At 62.4% G+C, this 16532-nt stretch overlaps 1 protein-coding gene across 1 annotated transcript; it reads left to right on the top strand.

Moving 5' to 3' along the window:
* The first annotated feature begins 210 nt into the window (after positions 1 to 210).
* Positions 211 to 15794, top strand: PLCB3 (phospholipase C beta 3). Its single transcript, XM_045064213.1, has 31 exons — positions 211 to 459; positions 2917 to 2994; positions 3258 to 3326; positions 3415 to 3555; positions 3780 to 3859; positions 3943 to 3996; positions 4086 to 4161; positions 4278 to 4378; positions 4896 to 5062; positions 5155 to 5301; positions 6246 to 6486; positions 6687 to 6771; positions 6855 to 7044; positions 7810 to 8015; positions 8845 to 8941; positions 9023 to 9107; positions 9400 to 9524; positions 9844 to 9998; positions 10088 to 10249; positions 10862 to 10961; positions 11053 to 11157; positions 11374 to 11465; positions 12765 to 12918; positions 13006 to 13041; positions 13131 to 13323; positions 13757 to 13898; positions 13990 to 14066; positions 14182 to 14271; positions 14379 to 14436; positions 15010 to 15096; positions 15181 to 15794. Exons 1-31 carry the CDS (start codon positions 361 to 363, stop codon positions 15382 to 15384), a joined length of 3696 nt encoding a protein of 1231 aa, XP_044920148.1. The 5' UTR covers positions 211 to 360; the 3' UTR covers positions 15385 to 15794.
* The last annotated feature ends 738 nt before the right edge of the window (positions 15795 to 16532 follow it).

Below are 16532 nucleotides of genomic sequence, written 5' to 3' on the forward strand. Positions count from 1 at the left end.
AGGCAAGTCCGGACGAGCAGCCCCGGCGAGCAGCCCCCGCGAAGGGTCGGGGTCCAGGTTATGCCCCTTCCCCATCGCCCCCTCTGGCTGCAGTCGCCGCCCCAGCCGCTAGGGGGAGCCGCCGACCCGGGGCGGGCGGGCCCGACTTGGTGGGAGGGGGCGGTGCCGCTGCGGCCCCGCCCCCGCCCCGCCCCGCCCGGGCCCCGCCGATTCTCTGGTCTGTCCCGGACAGACTGGCGGGCGGGCGGGCGCTGACGCCGCGGGGCCGGAGCGGGCCGCGCGGGAGCGCGCGGAGGGAGCAGCGGCGCCGTCTGTCCTCGTCGGGGCTCCGGGGGTCCCCGACTCGCCCCTAGCCGGGCCATGGCCGGCGCCAGGCCCGGCGTCCACGCGCTGCAGCTGGAGCCGCCCACCGTGGTAGAGACCCTGCGGCGCGGGAGTAAGTTCATCAAATGGGACGAGGTAAGCGCGGGGGGCCCCCCACGTTCCACCCAGTTCCTGGGACTCCCTCGCCCAAGCCCAGTCAGACCCCGGAGACCCCCACCCGAGCCTGGCCCGGCCACGGCGCCCCCCCACCCCGAAGCCACTCTGGCTGTGCTCCGGAAACTTGAGTCCCCAGTCGTGCCCGTAATGAAGACTTTGTCCCCCACTCCCAGCCCCAGTCCATTCAGCTGTGGAAAATTTGGCTTTCCACTCTTTGGCCCGGAGACTTGGAACCCCGATGAATCCCCCCCCCCCCTCTTTTCACTCGTCCTTCCCACCCTCCCCGCCTGCCGGTCTAATTCTGATTCCCCCAACCCTGGCCTGGTCCTCAGACCATTGCCTGGCACTGGGCTCTGTCTGGAGGACCCTGACTCCAATCGGGCTCAGCGCACCCCATTCTTCCTAGTGCCCTACCCTGAACATTGTTCTCCATTCATCACTTTTTCAGCCTGTTCTTCCTGCACCCCTTTGCCCTGCTTCAGGAGCCCATCCCAGCTCTCTGCTCAGGAGGGCAGTCAAGTCACCCCCTAGTGGAGTCTTTGCCCCCACAAGTTCCTGGGGAACTTTGCTCTCCATTTCTTAGCATCAGGGACTTTGATCCCCAATAAATTCTTGCCCCCCCCTTTCTACCTGCCCTGCCCCCTGCTGCTTCCCAGATGCCCGGGTCCCCACCTGCGGCTCTCCGACCCATCCTGCGCCCCACCCCCGTTTTCACACCGCCCCCTCCTCTGCCCCTTGGGCCCTCTCCTTCCCCAGGGCCTCCACCGGGCCCGCCTGAACCTCCCCGTTGCTCCTTCCCAGTCAGGCCGGAGGCCTGGAAGACTCTGGGTTCCTTTCCGGCTGGGTGGGGCGGGTAGGCGTGGGAGCTGGGGGGAGGGGCTGGGGGCGTGGCCTGAGGCAGCAGGTGTGCCTTAGAGGGGTGCCTGGGAGCTCCGGGGACCGGGGGAGACCCCTCCCCCCAGTCCTGCGTGCGGGGAAAAGTTTCTCCTTTTCCTTCCAGTGTGATAAACCCAAATAAGGAAGTGGGAACTGGGAGAGGGCCCTGGGGGTGGGGTGGGGGTTGCCGACTGGGACTTAGGGCTGAAGAGCAGGGGGCCTGGGCTGTTTTTGAAGGCCAGACACTGGGAGTGTGGCAGAGGAAGGCCCTGGGGTCTGTACTCATAGACCTCCCCTCCCCTCACATTGCTGGGGGACCTGAGCCTCAGGGTTGGGAATCCCAAGGAGGGGCTGAAGGTGGGTGTGAGCACAGTGAGATGGGTTGGCCCAGGCACCCCCAAAGTTCCAAGGCCTCCTGGCCTTTATAAGAAAAGAGATGGGCGGGGCTGGTACGGGTCCCCAATTCTCCAGAAACAGAAACCAAGTCTGGAAAGTGGAGACTCATCCCAGTCCCCACTGTGGGGTTGCAGCTAAGGCCAGGAGTTGGGCGCCTAGCAGGGGTCCTGTTTCCTTCCTTCCCAGGCATCTGGATTCTGGAGCCAGACTGCCCTCGAGCAAATCCTAGGGCCTTTCTTGACCTTAAGCAAGCCACGTAGCCTCCCTGTGCCTCAGGCTCCTCAGGCTCCTGATCTGTTCAATGGGAAGAACAGTAGCACTTACTGTGTACTTCGGGAGATTGTTAGGAGGGCTAAGTGAGCTCCTAGAGGGCCGCTGACCCTGATGACCCCCCCACCCCCCGCCTTGGCTGCTGGTCCTGAGTCACACAGGGGTGGCCCTGGGAGTGTGCCAGAGACCAGATCCTCCTCAGAAAATAGGGCTGGCATATTCTTCCCTGTCCTCCTGCCAGCCGCAAGGCTGTTGGAGAGAAGACAGAATTCGCTGTCCAGTCCCAAGGGCAGGGCGCGTCCCCTTCTGGGGGGATTTAGTCTGTATTCTGTAAGACAGGGTGAGGCAGAAGACTGAGGCTCCTGTCGGGTGCAGGGCATGGGGGGGGGTGTCATGGGCTTTGAGGCCGATGTCAGGGCTGACTGGTTGTCATGAGGCCCTGAGGGACACAAGACGTGTAGAAGTCAGACTTCCAAACCATCTGCTTTCATCCCATAAATATTCTCAAGGGGGCTTCAGGGTGCTCCGACTCTGGGGAGGCCTCCCCAAGAAGGTGGGTCAGATTTCATGGGTCGAGAAGGAAGGAAAGAAAGGCTGTCCTAGCAAAGGAACAAAAATGTAAGAGCTGGAGGAGGGGAAAGGTAGTGGTTCCTGTGACTGAACCTTAGGGTCAGAGACAGGTGAGGCCGGGAGGGGCCTTGGGACCCCTGATGCTATGCCAGGGACAATTGTGTAAGCTTCATCCTGAGGACCCTAGGGGAACCTGTGGGCTGGATGAGGCTTCATCGCGACTCACCGGCAGAAGCACTGAGTGGATGGCCTGAGGGAGCCCAGGGCCCAAGCCCGAGCCCCAGCCCTCACTCACTGACCCCTGCCCTTCCATCCCGTCCCCAGGAGGCCTCCAGTCGGAACCTGGTAACCCTGCGTGTGGACTCCAATGGCTTCTTTCTGTATTGGACCGGACCCAACATGGTGAGGGGGGCGGCGGCGGTACTGCCTGCTTAGGTCTAGGGCCCCTGGCCCAGACCCCCCCCACCACCACCCACCCAGGAGGGTGGGGCCCAGCTGCCGGCTGACCTCTCCCACGGCTCCCTGGACAGGAAGTGCTCCGGGCGGGGGCTGAGGCTGGGGCTGCAGCAGGGGGTGGCCACTCCCTGGCTTGGGTGGAGATCTTGGGGGCCCCTGGCTCTTGCCCCATAGCCTTTCAGACCCAACCTGGCATCTGGTTTCCCCAGGAGGTGGACACACTGGACATCAGTTCCATCAGGGACACGCGGACGGGTCGCTACGCCCGCCTGCCCAAGGTAAGTGGTGGGGGCCCTGAACTAAGAAAGGGAGTGAGGCCTTGGGGCTGGGAATACCCCTCTTTACCCTTGGCTTTCGACTACTCAGGACCCCAAGATCCGGGAGGTGCTGGGCTTTGGGGGCCCTGATGCCCGGCTGGAGGAGAAGTTGATGACGGTGGTAGCTGGGCCAGACCCGGTGAATACGACGTTCTTGAACTTCATGGCCGTGCAGGATGACACAGCCAAGGTGGGCTGGGGCCCAAGGGTCAGCCCCAGGGGAGCCACCACCACTTAGCGTATGTCGCGCGGGAGCCTGTTCTCTGCCCCTGTTTCTAATCATCCTCTGACAAAGCAGTATTTAAGCCACATTCTGTGGCTCCTGCCTGATTCTGGGTGTCGGCTCGGGCTGGGCCCACCCCTCTGTTCCCAGATCACCCCCTCCCACCCTCACTCCGTCTCCTGACCCCTCAGGTCTGGACCGAGGAGCTGTTTAAGCTGGCTATGAACATCCTGGCTCAGAACGCCTCCCGGAACACGTTCCTGCGAAAAGCGTGAGTCGTGGGCCTGGCCGCAGGGTGGCGAGGACTCAGGTGACCACGGCTGGCGTGTGACCCTGAGGCCTCTGCCTCCCCAGATACACAAAGCTGAAGCTGCAGGTGAACCAGGACGGACGGATTCCGGTGAAGAAGTGAGTACCCCTGGCCCTCAGTACCTTCTCTCCTGTCCCCATCTGGGTGATCTTCGCCCCCGTGACTCTGACTCCTCTCACCTGCCCAGTATCCTGAAGATGTTTTCAGCAGATAAGAAGCGGGTAGAGACTGCACTGGAATCCTGTGGCCTCAATTTCAACCGGGTGAGGAGGCCGAAGCAACATAGGGAGAGTGGGGTGGATGGGTGCCCGGTCTTTGGGGGCCAGCTGCCCTGGGTTCTCACCCCACACTTCTGGGCTCCCCCCAACCCCCACCCCAGAGTGAGTCCATCCGGCCCGACGAGTTTTCCTTGGAGATCTTCGAGCGGTTCCTGAATAAGTTGTGTCTGCGGCCAGACATTGACAAGATCCTGCTGGAGATGTGAGCAGGGCTGGGCCCCCCTCCGAGCCCCCAGTGCTCTGTGTGTGGCCTCTGCTGGCATTCCTTCCAGCACAGTGAGGGGAAGCAGAACTTCCGGGGGTCCCGTGGGGGCCGGGGCTGGGGCGGTGCTGTGAACTGCTCTGTGCTGACCCTTTGCATCACCCTACGCCGGGGTGGGGGGACCAAGCAGCTTTGATGAGAGCTGTGGGACTTGCCTGAGCTCATAGAGCAAGTGGCTGCTGGAGCCGAGGTTGGGTCCAGCGTCCGGAAGCAGTCCTGGCAGGCCAAACCCTTGGTGGCTTCCGAAGCCCTTGCTAATGGCAATGCCAGCACCTCCGGGTTAGGAAAGTGGGTGGATGGGAAAACTGAGTACCAGAGTGGGCAGCCGTTTGCCCAAGTCCCAGTCAGCAGGTGCAAGAGCCGACCCCAACCTCCCGACTCCTGCTCCGAGGGCAAGGGCATGGTACAGGGAATGGGGACGGTCCAGCCTGACCTGTCAGCCTCCTGCCCTGTCTAGAGGCGCCAAGGGCAAGCCTTACCTGACGCTGGAGCAGCTCATGGACTTCATCAACCAAAAGCAACGGGACCCGAGGCTCAACGAGGTGCTGTACCCACCCCTGCGGCCGTCCCAGGCCCGGCTGCTCATCGAGAAGTATGAGCCCAACCAGCAGTTCCTAGAGCGAGGTGAGTCCGTGAGGAGCCCATCGGAGGGGCAGGGTTTGGGGGGGCATCAGGAGGCGCCCCGGCTGAGCCTGCTGACCCCACCCATCCCCCAGACCAGATGTCCATGGAGGGCTTCAGCCGCTACCTGGGCGGTGAGGAGAACGGCATCCTGCCCCTGGAGGCCCTGGATCTCAGTGCGGACATGACCCAGCCGCTGAGCGCCTACTTCATCAACTCCTCACACAACACCTATCTCACAGGTGAACGAGCCCCCCACTGTGGGCAGCTGGGGCGGTGGCCTCCGTGCCCTCTGCCCGCGGCCCCTCCTGTGGCCTCCCTCCTTTTCGGGGTGGCCGGCCGGGAACAGGCAGCCCACCCTGGGGGGGGACCTTGGCTTCTCTGCATGGACGCCTCTCCTGGGTGGTCTGGAAGGCTTCCGTGGGGAAGGGCTGAGGCCTGCACCTGTCGCCTGTAAAGGAGCACTGAAGGCCGGGAGCAGGACACTCCTGGGTGCTCTTCAGCTGGGAAGGAGGCCGGAGGCAGGGCGGGTGCTGGGGCAAGTAGAAGTGAGAAGGAGTGAGAAAAGGAGGCAGGGCTAGACCACAGGGCACGGAAGGAATTTGGATTGATCCTAAGTGGGCGGGAAAGGCTTTCTGGAGGGTGTCAATCAGGGGAGGTCACGAGACCTGGTATGTTTTGGGAAGCGTGACAAGCCAGGTGCTCCCCGGAGATGGGATGGGAGGCAGGGAGGGGCCCCAGGCAGAAGGTAATAGAGGCCATCCGTGGGTGGAAGGAGAGGGAAGTGGGGGGCCGTGGGGGCGTTGGGCACGACTCCCCGCTGCAGGTCAGTAGCTGGAGGCGGGGGTGGCGGGTGTTTATCCACAAGAGGGTGAGTCCTGGAGGAAGAACCCATCAGCAGCCAGCGCTGCTCGATGCTGACTCTGCCCGGCTTGGACGTGAGCCAAGGGCTGGGTGGCAGGACACAGGCCCTGCCCTGGGGGATTTCGGGAGAGATGGCGCTGGTTCCACAGCAAATTAAGGAGCGATCAAGGGCTGGCCAGACGGCGTGCCAGGGCCGGGCTGGGCTGCCACTGGGGCCTCCGTGTCTCCAGCGGGGCTGGGGCAGCGCAGGCCGGGGGAGGGGTGGTGGTGAGTGGGTGAGGAGACCGCGGGCCAGGCGGTGCTGACCGGGCCTCGACGCCAGCGGGGCAGCTGGCCGGGACCTCGTCGGTGGAGATGTACCGGCAGGCGCTGTTGTGGGGCTGCCGCTGCGTGGAGCTGGACGTGTGGAAAGGCCGGCCGCCCGAGGAGGAGCCCTTCATCACCCATGGCTTCACCATGACCACGGAGGTGCCGCTGCGGGACGTGCTCGAGGCCATCGCGGAGACTGCCTTCAAGACCTCGCCTTACCCTGTCATCCTCTCTTTTGAGAACCACGTGGACTCGTGAGTGGGCCCCTGACCTGAGGACCACCGCCCCCCACCACCCCCATCGGTCCAGAGGCAGCCATTCTGCCATGGCACTGTTCCTGTGACCTCTGACCTGAGGATCTTTGTCTACCCTGGGGACGTCAGCTTCGCACGCCACCCCCCCCCACTCCCCCCGCTGTCCCCGGAACCTCTGACCTTTAACCTTGGCCCCGCAGGGCAAAGCAACAGGCCAAGATGGCCGAGTACTGCCGGTCCATCTTTGGGGACGCACTGCTCATTGACCCACTGGACAAGTACCCGGTAGGAGGGCTTGGAGCTGTGGCAGGGCATGGGGGGGGTGGTGAGGACTCCCCGGCGGGCCCTGACCTGTCTGTGCCCACCAGCTGGCCCCAGGCGTCCCCCTGCCCAGCCCGCAGGACCTGATGGGCCGCATCCTGGTGAAGAACAAGAAGCGACACCAGCCCAGCACCGGTGTCCCCAACAGCTCTGTGCGCAAGCGGCCCCTGGAACAGAGCAACTCGGCCCTGAGCGAGAGCTCGGCCGCCACCACTGAGCCCTCCTCCCCTCAGCTCGGTACAGCCCTGGGCCCAGCCTTTGCCGACCCTGAGCTCTCGCCTCACTGAGCCCCACTTCCCTGGCGGTCCTCCTCCTGCTCCCAGCCTGTCCTTCCTTCTCACTAAGCCTCTCAGCCGAGGCTGGGACCTCTGACTCCCGACCCCGGGCCCTGACCTCCCCAGACTATAGCCTGACTGGATTGGGTTCCATCGAGTTCCTGACCCATCAGTCTCAGCCTCCCCCCGCCTCACACAGCCCTCCTCTCAGCCGCATTATAACTCTGAATTCTGACTTCTGGCCTCAGTGAACCACATCCTCATGCTTCGGCTCTGACCCTTTTCCTGTGACCCCTCTGAGTCTGCCCACCCAGCCGGGGATACTTTGAGCTAACCCTTGAGCTCTTACTTTGTTAAGGTCGTTTGTACTACCCACCCCTGACCGCTCGCCTCACTAAGCCTCCTCACTGGGTCTGGCTCTGATTGACACCTGACTCAGAACCCCACCATGTCATCCTTCGCCCCCACTGCCAAGGCAGTTGTACCCCAGTTCCTGGTTTCTCACCCCTCTGAGCTGCCCCACCTGCCTCTCTAATGGACAGAACTCTAACCTTGACCTTTGACCCATGACCCCTGTGCACTACTACTGGGTTGAATACCATCTAACTCCTGACCTCTGCTCTCTCCCTCCTTGACCCTGACTTCCCCACTGAGTCACCTCCACAACCCCTTCTGACTCCCAAGTGTCTGTGTTCGTCCTGACTCCCTGTGGCCCTATCCTCTGCAGGGTCCCCCAGCTCTGACAGCTGCCCAGGCCTGAGCAACGGGGAAGAAGTGGCCCTGGAGAAGCCCAGCCTGGAGCCTCGCAAGTCTCTGGGCGAGGACGGGCTACAGCGGGGCACTGATGCTCTTGGATCTGCAGACCGTGAGGATGAGGAGGAGGATGAGGAAGAAGAGGAACAGACAGATCCTAAAAAGCCAACCACAGATGAGGTCAGCCCTGGAGGTGGGAAGAGGCAGAGGGAGCCTGGATTAAGGACCCAGGCATTTGCTGAGCCCCTGTCTGGCCACGGTCCGGTGTTAGCCCTGCTGTTCTGGAGTCCATGGTGGGGAGGGTGTGTAGAGGGGGGAGAAGGGGTCTTAGGTAAACAGGCATGGGAGCAGGTGAAATTGTGCTCACGACTAGGCTGGGGAGAGGCGAGTTAAGCGGTAGCATTGTGGGGAAAGAAGAGAAGAATGACCTGGGCAGGGAAATGGGGCGATTGGACCTAAGGAAGAGGGATACCATGTGCAAAGGCCCTGTGGCAGGACGGGAGAGTACAGGAAGTGGCCACATAAGACAAGGGAGTGTGGAGTTCTGAGGAATGGAGGTGATAGAAAAGGTGGGTCCATGAGGTCAGATTTGGTAGGGGCCCAGAGTGAGGAAGGGTGCGGGCAGGGGTGGCCAAGTTCGGTATTGCAAGTGTTGGGTTCGGGGCTCTTGGTGGGCCACAGAAGGGACATGGCAGCATAGTGGCTGGAAATAATGGCTCATCCACATGGGAATCATTGAGTCCTGGGGCTGGATGAGGAGTGTCAGCTTCCAAAGATCAGGGAGGCAGGAGGCAAAGGAGGAAGGTGGGGGCCAGGGCAAGGTCCCAGAGGGAATGGGACCAGGACTGATAAGCCAGAAGGGGCTGGGGCCCTTGCTGAGAGCCACTGGGTAGCGTGATTGCAGAGGTGGGTGGAGAGTCAGCCCCTCCTTCCTGACGGGGCAGGTGAGGGAACTTCTGGCTGAGGGATGGGTGCGTGGCACTGCTGACCCTTCGTTTGGGGGCCACAGGGCACTGCCAGCAGTGAGGTCAATGCCACCGAGGAAATGTCCACACTCGTCAACTACATCGAGCCTGTCAAGTTCAAGTCCTTTGAGGCTGCTCGAAGTGAGTGGGTTAGGAGACGGTGGGAATAGGAGCCAGCCCAGCCTTGCCAGGCCTGATCGCCCCCCACTCCTCACCCCTCAGAAAGGAACAAATGCTTCGAGATGTCATCCTTCGTGGAGACCAAGGCCATGGAGCAACTGACCAAGAGCCCCATGGAGTTTGTGGAGTATCCTTCCACATTGCCAGGGCAGGCTAACCAGGGTGGGGTGCTCAGACGCCGGCTCAGATGTTTTGACCCACTGACGCCACCCACACAGGGTCCTGACCCTCGAGCACCCTGGTCTGGGTTTGGGGCTAGCCTCGGAAACTGCTCGGGGGCGAGGCAGAGAGGCAGGGGGCCAGAGGGGCAGCTAGAGCCAAGGCCAGGCAGTGGCTTCACAGGAGCTGAGCACAGGCCTGGCGTGCCAGCCAGGAGGCGGGGGCCAGTACACGGCATGGCCCCTGACCGCCAACCTCAGATACAACAAGCAGCAGCTCAGCCGCATCTACCCCAAGGGCACCCGCGTGGACTCATCCAACTATATGCCCCAGCTCTTCTGGAATGTCGGCTGCCAGCTTGTCGCGCTCAACTTCCAAACCCTGGGTGAGCACTAGCCCGCCTCGACCCTCTGGCCTCTGACCTCACTGACTTCTGCTCAGGGATCCTGCTCTCATTGTCTTGTAGGGTCCTCTGGCTCTATAGTGCTAGATCTCTACTCCGAACCAAGACCTCTGCAAACCCCACCTCCTGACCTTGGCTGGTCCTAGACCTTAGCCCCTGTCTGATCTTTCCAGAGTCTGGAGCCCTGATCCCATTTGATCAGACCCTAGACTCCCTGATCATCCCGCTGCGCTCAGCTGTCCTTCCTGCCTCCTCATCCCATGGGCCTTGGTGGCCCTTGGCCTCCCCCTGTCACCCCCAGACGTGGCGATGCAGCTAAACGCAGGCGTGTTCGAGTACAACGGGCGCAGCGGCTACCTGCTCAAGCCCGAGTTCATGCGGCGGCCGGACAAGTCCTTCGATCCCTTCACCGAAGTCATCGTGGACGGCATCGTGGCCAATGCCTTGCGGGTCAAGGTGGGGCCAGGGAGCCAGGGATGGCTCTGGCGGGGTGTCCTTGGGGTGGGCCTCTTAGCAGGGACCTCACTCTCCTGCCCCCCCACCAGGTGATCTCGGGGCAGTTCCTGTCAGACAGGAAGGTGGGCATCTATGTGGAAGTGGACATGTTCGGCCTCCCCGTGGATACGCGGCGCAAATACCGCACTCGGACTTCTCAGGGGAATTCCTTCAATCCCGTATGGGACGAGGAGCCCTTTGACTTCCCCAAGGTGAGCCTGCTGCCTGTGCCCACTCTGCCAGGCTCTCTTGGCAGGGGGAGCCGCAAACAGGCACGTGGTAATAGCAGGGATCAGAAGGCAGGGGTGCCGAGGGACCCCAAGCCTGGGCCTGTCCCCTCTAGGCCCCAGGTAGGCCCTGTGTGTGCCAGGGTCAGGCTCAGGCTCCTTGCCCTCTGTAGGCTTTGAGAAGAGGACAGGAAGGGGAGACAGCAGGAGGGCCTCCGTGAGGCATGGGTGCAGCTGCCCTGTCTCCCGGGCAGGAGGGACTGATCTGGGCTCACAGACACAAGCTCACACAGGCTCATCCCTGCCCCGTGGAAGGGTTGGGATCCTCTGTGGCCTGTGGGAGTGGGTGTGGTCTCAGGCCAGGACCCAGGACTCCCAGTCCAGGTCTAACCTGGCAAGGCCCAGAGCTGTCCCATCAGAGTGGTGCCTGGAGGGGTCTGCCTGCTGAGTGGCACGGCTGACGGATGGTCAGTCGCTGGGTCAGTGGTCTGAGGGTCTGCTCGGGGTGTTGGTCTCAGTCGCGGTGGTGCGCTGTGGCTCAGTGGGCATAGCAGCCACGGGTCAACTACAAGGCTTGGTGGCGCTCTGGGTCCTCAGGTGGTGCTGCCCACGCTGGCTTCCCTGCGCATCGCGGCCTTTGAGGAGGGCGGCAAGTTTGTGGGGCATCGAATCCTGCCCGTCTCGGCCATCCGCTCAGGTGAGGCCATCCGGGCTCCGGGAAGCATGGAGGCGGTGTGGGCGGGGTGCGGTTAGCGGGGCCTGGCCACCTCACTGTCCCACCCTCGTAGGGTACCACTACATCTGTCTGCGGAACGAGGCCAACCAGCCGCTCTGCCTGCCGGCCCTGCTCATTTACACTGAAGCCTCTGACTACATTCCTGACGACCACCAGGGTAAGCTGGAGCTGGGGGACCTAGGGGGACACAGGCCAGGCAGGGGCCAGGGCGCCAACACGGTCTGCTGGTGGCTGAGCCAGATGGCCCCCATCAAGGGGGCGCTAAACAGGCCTGACAGCAGGTTCTGGGGTCCTTGCGCGGAACCCGAACAGCGGGGAAGGCGTGGCCTCGGGGAGCATGTCTCTAAAAGCCTGCCCTCTGCCCCGCACCCAGACTACGCGGAGGCCCTTATCAACCCCATCAAGCATGTCAGCCTGATGGACCAGAGGGCCAAGCAGCTGGCTGCCCTCATTGGGGAGAGCGAGGTAAGCCAAGGCAGGTCAGGGATGGGTGGGAGGCAGCAGGCTCAGGCTGACCTGGACCCTGGAGACTGCTGGTGGGGGAGCGGTGGTGGTGTGGTGGCGGGGCGTGTGGCAGGGGGCTGGGTGGGGAACGCAGTGCGGGCTGATCTCTGGGGCTAGTCCTGGCGAAGCAGCCTGTAGCCTTCCCCACTCTGTTGAGCCCACCCCAGCCCCAGCTGGTGCCTGGTCCCTCTCTCCAAGTAGGGCTGGATTCTGTTCGCTGCCTTACTGTGGATGCCAGCCTGAGGCATTTACCCACAGCCTCTGTCTGGAGGGCTGATTCTTCTTTCTGGCTTCTCTCATCCAGACCAGATCATAAAGCCAAGTGAATGCTGAGTTCCAGATCTCTGCCTGGCCGGGTGGGAGCCCTTTTCACGCCCTCAGCTCATAGAACGCCCCCTTCCCCTACCACCCGAGTTTGGTCCTGCCACCCCAGTGTAGGCATGGGAATGCCCAGGCTCTCCAGCTGGGCCTCCAGCCCTCGACTCTGCCTCCGACAGCGGCATGGGACAGGGCTTCTGGCTTCTCTGACTCAGTGGGCTCAGCAGCCCTGGGTTACTGTCCACACATTAAGGAGGTGGGAACTACCCTTTTCGCCTGTGAGAGGCCTTCAGGACAGACCTGGGCTGGCATTCCTCCAGCAGCAGGGTCAGAGTTGAAGTGCCGAGTTCAGCTGCTTCACCAAAGCCATTGGAAGCCACAGAAGCTTTTAAAACCTGGGGTCCTGGGAGACAGGAGCTGGGCAGCGGTGTCTGCGTGGAGGGGTCGGGAGCAGAGGCTCACCCGCACGTCCAGACCCGGTCCCACGGGGCCTGTGGCCGGCAGAGAGAGGCTGCTTGGAGCTGTTAGCGGGAGAGGCTGGTGCCCACTCCGCGGTCACTTCCTTTGCTGATTTAATCAGGAGCCAAGCAACGAGGAAGATGAGCAGCTGTGGGCAAGGGTGGAGGGGGACTCGGAGAGAGGAGGAAATTTGGGGTGGGGCCAAGGCTTTCCTGAACAATCTGGAAGTTCCTGACCACACGCAACAGGGCCTGGCATCCTAGAGACATGATCTCTCATTACCTTTCCCACACCCTGGGAAAAGGGGTTTCGATACGTTTATTGGAGACCTCTTATTTCTCTCGTAGGTGTTTCAATGGCCCCACGTTGATAGATGGGGAGCCCAGGCCAGACCGGCTGAGGGAAGCCAACCAGAGGCACTGGGGAGCCCTGGGAGGTTAGGACAGCATTTCTGGAAAGAGCCTTCTGCTTTCTCCCTGTCAGGCTCAGGCCAGCCCAGAGACCTGCCAAGAGACTCCGTCTCAGCAGCTGGGGTCCCAGCTGACCCCAAACCCCACACCCAGCCCACTGGACACTTCCCCGCGCCGGGCCCCAGGCCCGGCCACGTCCTCTAGCAGCACCTCCCTCAGCAGCCCAGGTAAGGGGCGGCCTGGGCCTTGGGGGTAGCCCCGCCGTGCTCCCGCCCTGCCCCCCCCCTCCTCACAGCCCCGCCTCCTCTCTGCAGGCCAGCGGGATGACCTCATCGCCAGCCTCCTCTCAGGTGCGGGGCAGGCCTGTGCGGGAGGGGAGTGGGGCGCTCCCGGGGGGCCCGCCAGCCCCCGCCCAGCCCACCCGTGCTCTGTTGCTCAGAGGTGGCCCCGGCCTCGCTGGACGAGCTCCGAGGCCACAAGGTGCTGGTGAAGCTCCGGGGCCGGCAGGAGCGAGAGCTTCGAGAGCTGCACAAGAAGCACCAGCGCAAGGCCGTTGCCCTCACGCGCCGGCTGCTCAGCGGCCTGGCCCAGGCCCGGACGGAGGGCAGGTGCCGCCCACGGCCGGGTGTCCCGTGAGTGTCCGGTGTGCCCTGGTGTGACTACGAGGGTGTGTGTGCATGTGGGGTTTTCACTCGGCGGGGTGGGGGGGGCATGGTGGGATGGCCGAGGGCTGCCCCTTGACCCCCCGCAAGGAGTCAAGGTGTGGTGCCAGGGAGATCGAGGAGCCATCCCACGTGGGTCCCCCCCCGCCCTGCCAGGGAGCCAGGCCTCTGCTGGAGTCTCCCATGAACAGCCTCTCTTTCCAGAAGCTGTTGCCCTACAGGCTCCCACATTTGCATGGGGCTAATGGACTTGTCGGTGGCATCACAGACCCTGCCCCCCACCCCCACCCCGCCCCGGCTGGTGTCTGCCGTTGCCTGTTGGGATCTGCCCTGCCCGCTGCTACCCTCCCAGCCCAAGTCCATGTGACAACCTGAGGATCACCCAGTCGGGTTCTTCCTACAGAGGTGGGGAGAACGAGGAGGAGGAGGAGGAAGAGGCGAAGCAGTATCAGGAATTCCAGAAGAGACAGGTGCAGAGTCTCCTGGAGCTGAGGGAGGCCCAGGCCGATACTGAGGCTGAGCGGCGGCTGGAGCACCTGAGACAGGTGAGGTGGGCCGGTGGCCACGGGGGACGGCCCGCCTCCTGGACACACCTGGCGTCAGCCTGGGTTACCCGTTGGCCGCCTGTGTCCGCAGGCTCAGCTGCGGCTCAGGGAGATTGTCCTGGAGGCTCACACAACTCAGATCAAGAGGCTGAAGGAGGTGAACGAGAGGTGAAGGCCGAAGATCTTGTCGGGGTGGGGTGGGGCCTCCCTTGTTCTCAGAGAGCAGAGGAGACCCCCGGACCTGCTGTTGATCCTTTCTCCGCCCCCCGCCCTGCTCTTCCAGGGAGAAGAAGGAACTGCAGAAGATTCTGGACAGGAAGCGTCATAACAGTATCTCAGAGGCCAAGACAAGGGAGAAACATAAGAAGGAGGCGTAAGGGCCCTGGGGCCAGGAGCCGCTGGGGGGCTGGCAGCTGCTGGGGGCTGGGCAGGCAGGGCTGGGGGCCGGGCACCAAGCCCCCTCTACATCGCTCCCTGCAGGGAACTGACAGAGATTAACCGCCGGCACATCACCGAGTCGGTCAACTCTATCCGTCGGGTGAGTGAGGCTCGGGTCCCACCTTGTCCCCAGCCCACCCCTCTCTTCCTGAAGCTTGTGTCCTGGGGCTCCTGGGTGGTGCAGTTGGTTAGGCGGCTGCGTTCCGCTTGGGTCATGATCCCCAGGGCCTGGGATCGGGCCCTGCGTCCGGCTCTGCTAGATGGGCAGCCAGCTTCTCCCTCTACTGCTTGTGCTGTCTCGCACACGGGCTTGCTATCTCTCTCTCTAAATAAATAAAATCTTAAAAAATCTTAAAATAAAATCTTAAAAAAAATCTTAAAAAAAAAAAAGGAAAGAACAAACTTGTCTCCTTAGTGCCTGACCTATGGCTACATTGCCCTAGAGGGACTTCTAGAACCTTTTCCTCGGGCTCTGTCTTGCCCCAATACATCCAGAGCCAACTGTCTGCAAAGGTGTCCCACGGCTTTGGAGTCTTTGGGTCTGGAACCTTTGCTATAAGGGTCACCTCAGAACCCCGGCCCCCCAGCCCTGGGATCCTGTACCTGCCTGACCCTTGCCCCTCCCTTAGAGACCCTTGGTTGAGCCCAGCCCTCATCCCTACTCCCCCTGCAGCTGGAGGAGGCCCAGAAGCAGCGGCACGAGCGCCTTGTGGCTGGGCAGCAGCAGGTCCTACAGCAGCTGGCAGAGGAGGAGCCCAAGGTGAGGCCTGCGGGGGGCGGGGGGCGGGCACCCAGAGTGCCGGGGGGACGGGGCCCCGCCTGTGTGACACCCCTCCTCCCTCAGCTGCTAGCCCAGTTGGCCCAGGAGTGCCAGGAACAGCGGGCAAGGCTGCCCCAGGAGATCCGCCGGAGCCTGCTGGGCGAGACGCCGGAGGGGCTGGGGGACGGGCATCTGGTGGCCTGTGCCAGTAACGGTCACGCACCTGGAAGCAGTGGGCACCTGTCCGGCGCTGACTCGGAGAGCCAAGAGGAGAATACGAAGCTCTGAACTGGACGAGCTCGAGAGGTGGCCGCAGGAGGGGTGCTGGGAGGGCAGGAAGCTAAGACACTAATGCCTTTTTTTTTTTTTTAACTTTCTATCTTTAGAAATTTTATTTTTTTAAACTGGGGCGAGCACCCCACACTAACTCCCTTCTTTCACCCTCCTGGAGCCCCATTAGTCCCCAGCCCCTCCTTCCTGCCTTCAGTCCTAAGGAGGGTGCTGGGTCACTGGGCCACCCGGGTTTTGCCCTCCCATGATACCCACGCCCCAGAGTGGGAGCTGACTCCCTCACTTCCCCGGGGAACACTGGCAGAGACTTTGAGCTCTGGGAAGTAGGGGGTCATATGCTTTCTCTATTCTTTGGGAATCTTTTTTTTTTTTTTTTTTTTTACATGAATAAAAGTGGATTTCAGGGACCCTGTGTGCCATGTGGTTTGGGGTGGGGGAAGTTCTGGAGAGGACCCTGGGCCCTGGGCCTGGCTCTGCTGTTCTTCTGGGGGCTTTGGTTTCCTCATCTATAAAATGGGCTGGTGGGCATTGTAGGGTTGAGGTTAGGCCCCCAGCGGAGGGTTGCTAGCTTTCAACCTTGAGACCTCCTTGCTTGGGTCCTTGCAGATTCTCCCAGTGACCTGACATCCAGTGGCCTCCCCCAGGCTTTCCTGCCTTTATGGCCTCTGTCCCTGACCCATTGCTTCTTGCCCCCCCCCCGCCCCCCGCCAACCTCCACTTACATTACTTTTCTCCCCTCCTGGGCTCTTCTAGTCCTCCCTTCACAGAGGCTCAGGCCTCTGCTTCAGGAAGCCTTCCCTGCCCCCCCTTCCTGTGGCCTGATAATGACCCAAGCGCCCAGCATCTTCCGCTGAGGCTGCTCTGGGCCCCTCGCAGGCAGTTGACTCTAATTGGGGATGGACCTGGTCTGCTCAGAACTTGCCCGGGCTCACAGTGATACATATGGGGGGCCCTGGTGGTGACCCTTGGGAGGAGGGGAGCTGGCCATCACAGATGCTCACAGGGACTGGGAGACCCAGCATCCCCCTCATCCCTGTGAGGTAGATGTTACGCCTGTTTTACAGATGAGGTTAACTGAGGCCCAGAGCAGAAGTCACAGGTGCCAGGCCACAGCTAAGTCAGGATGTCCTGACCCAGAGGCAAGG

Source organism: Mustela putorius, unplaced genomic scaffold (assembly GCF_011764305.1).
Source record: "Mustela putorius furo isolate JIRA1106 unplaced genomic scaffold, ASM1176430v1.1 tig00000127_pilon_pilon_pilon, whole genome shotgun sequence".
NCBI classification, from domain to species: domain Eukaryota; kingdom Metazoa; phylum Chordata; class Mammalia; order Carnivora; family Mustelidae; genus Mustela; species Mustela putorius.

Coding starts and splice junctions, on each gene's coding strand:
- PLCB3 (XM_045064213.1), top strand. CDS start 361: ATGGCCGGCGCCAGGCCCGGCGTCCACGCGCTGCAGCTGGAGCCGCCC. Junction 460..2,916: donor AGTTCATCAAATGGGACGAG/GTAAGCGCGGGG, acceptor TCCCGTCCCCAG/GAGGCCTCCAGTCGGAACCT. Junction 3,860..3,942: donor AACACGTTCCTGCGAAAAGC/GTGAGTCGTGGG, acceptor CTGCCTCCCCAG/ATACACAAAGCTGAAGCTGC.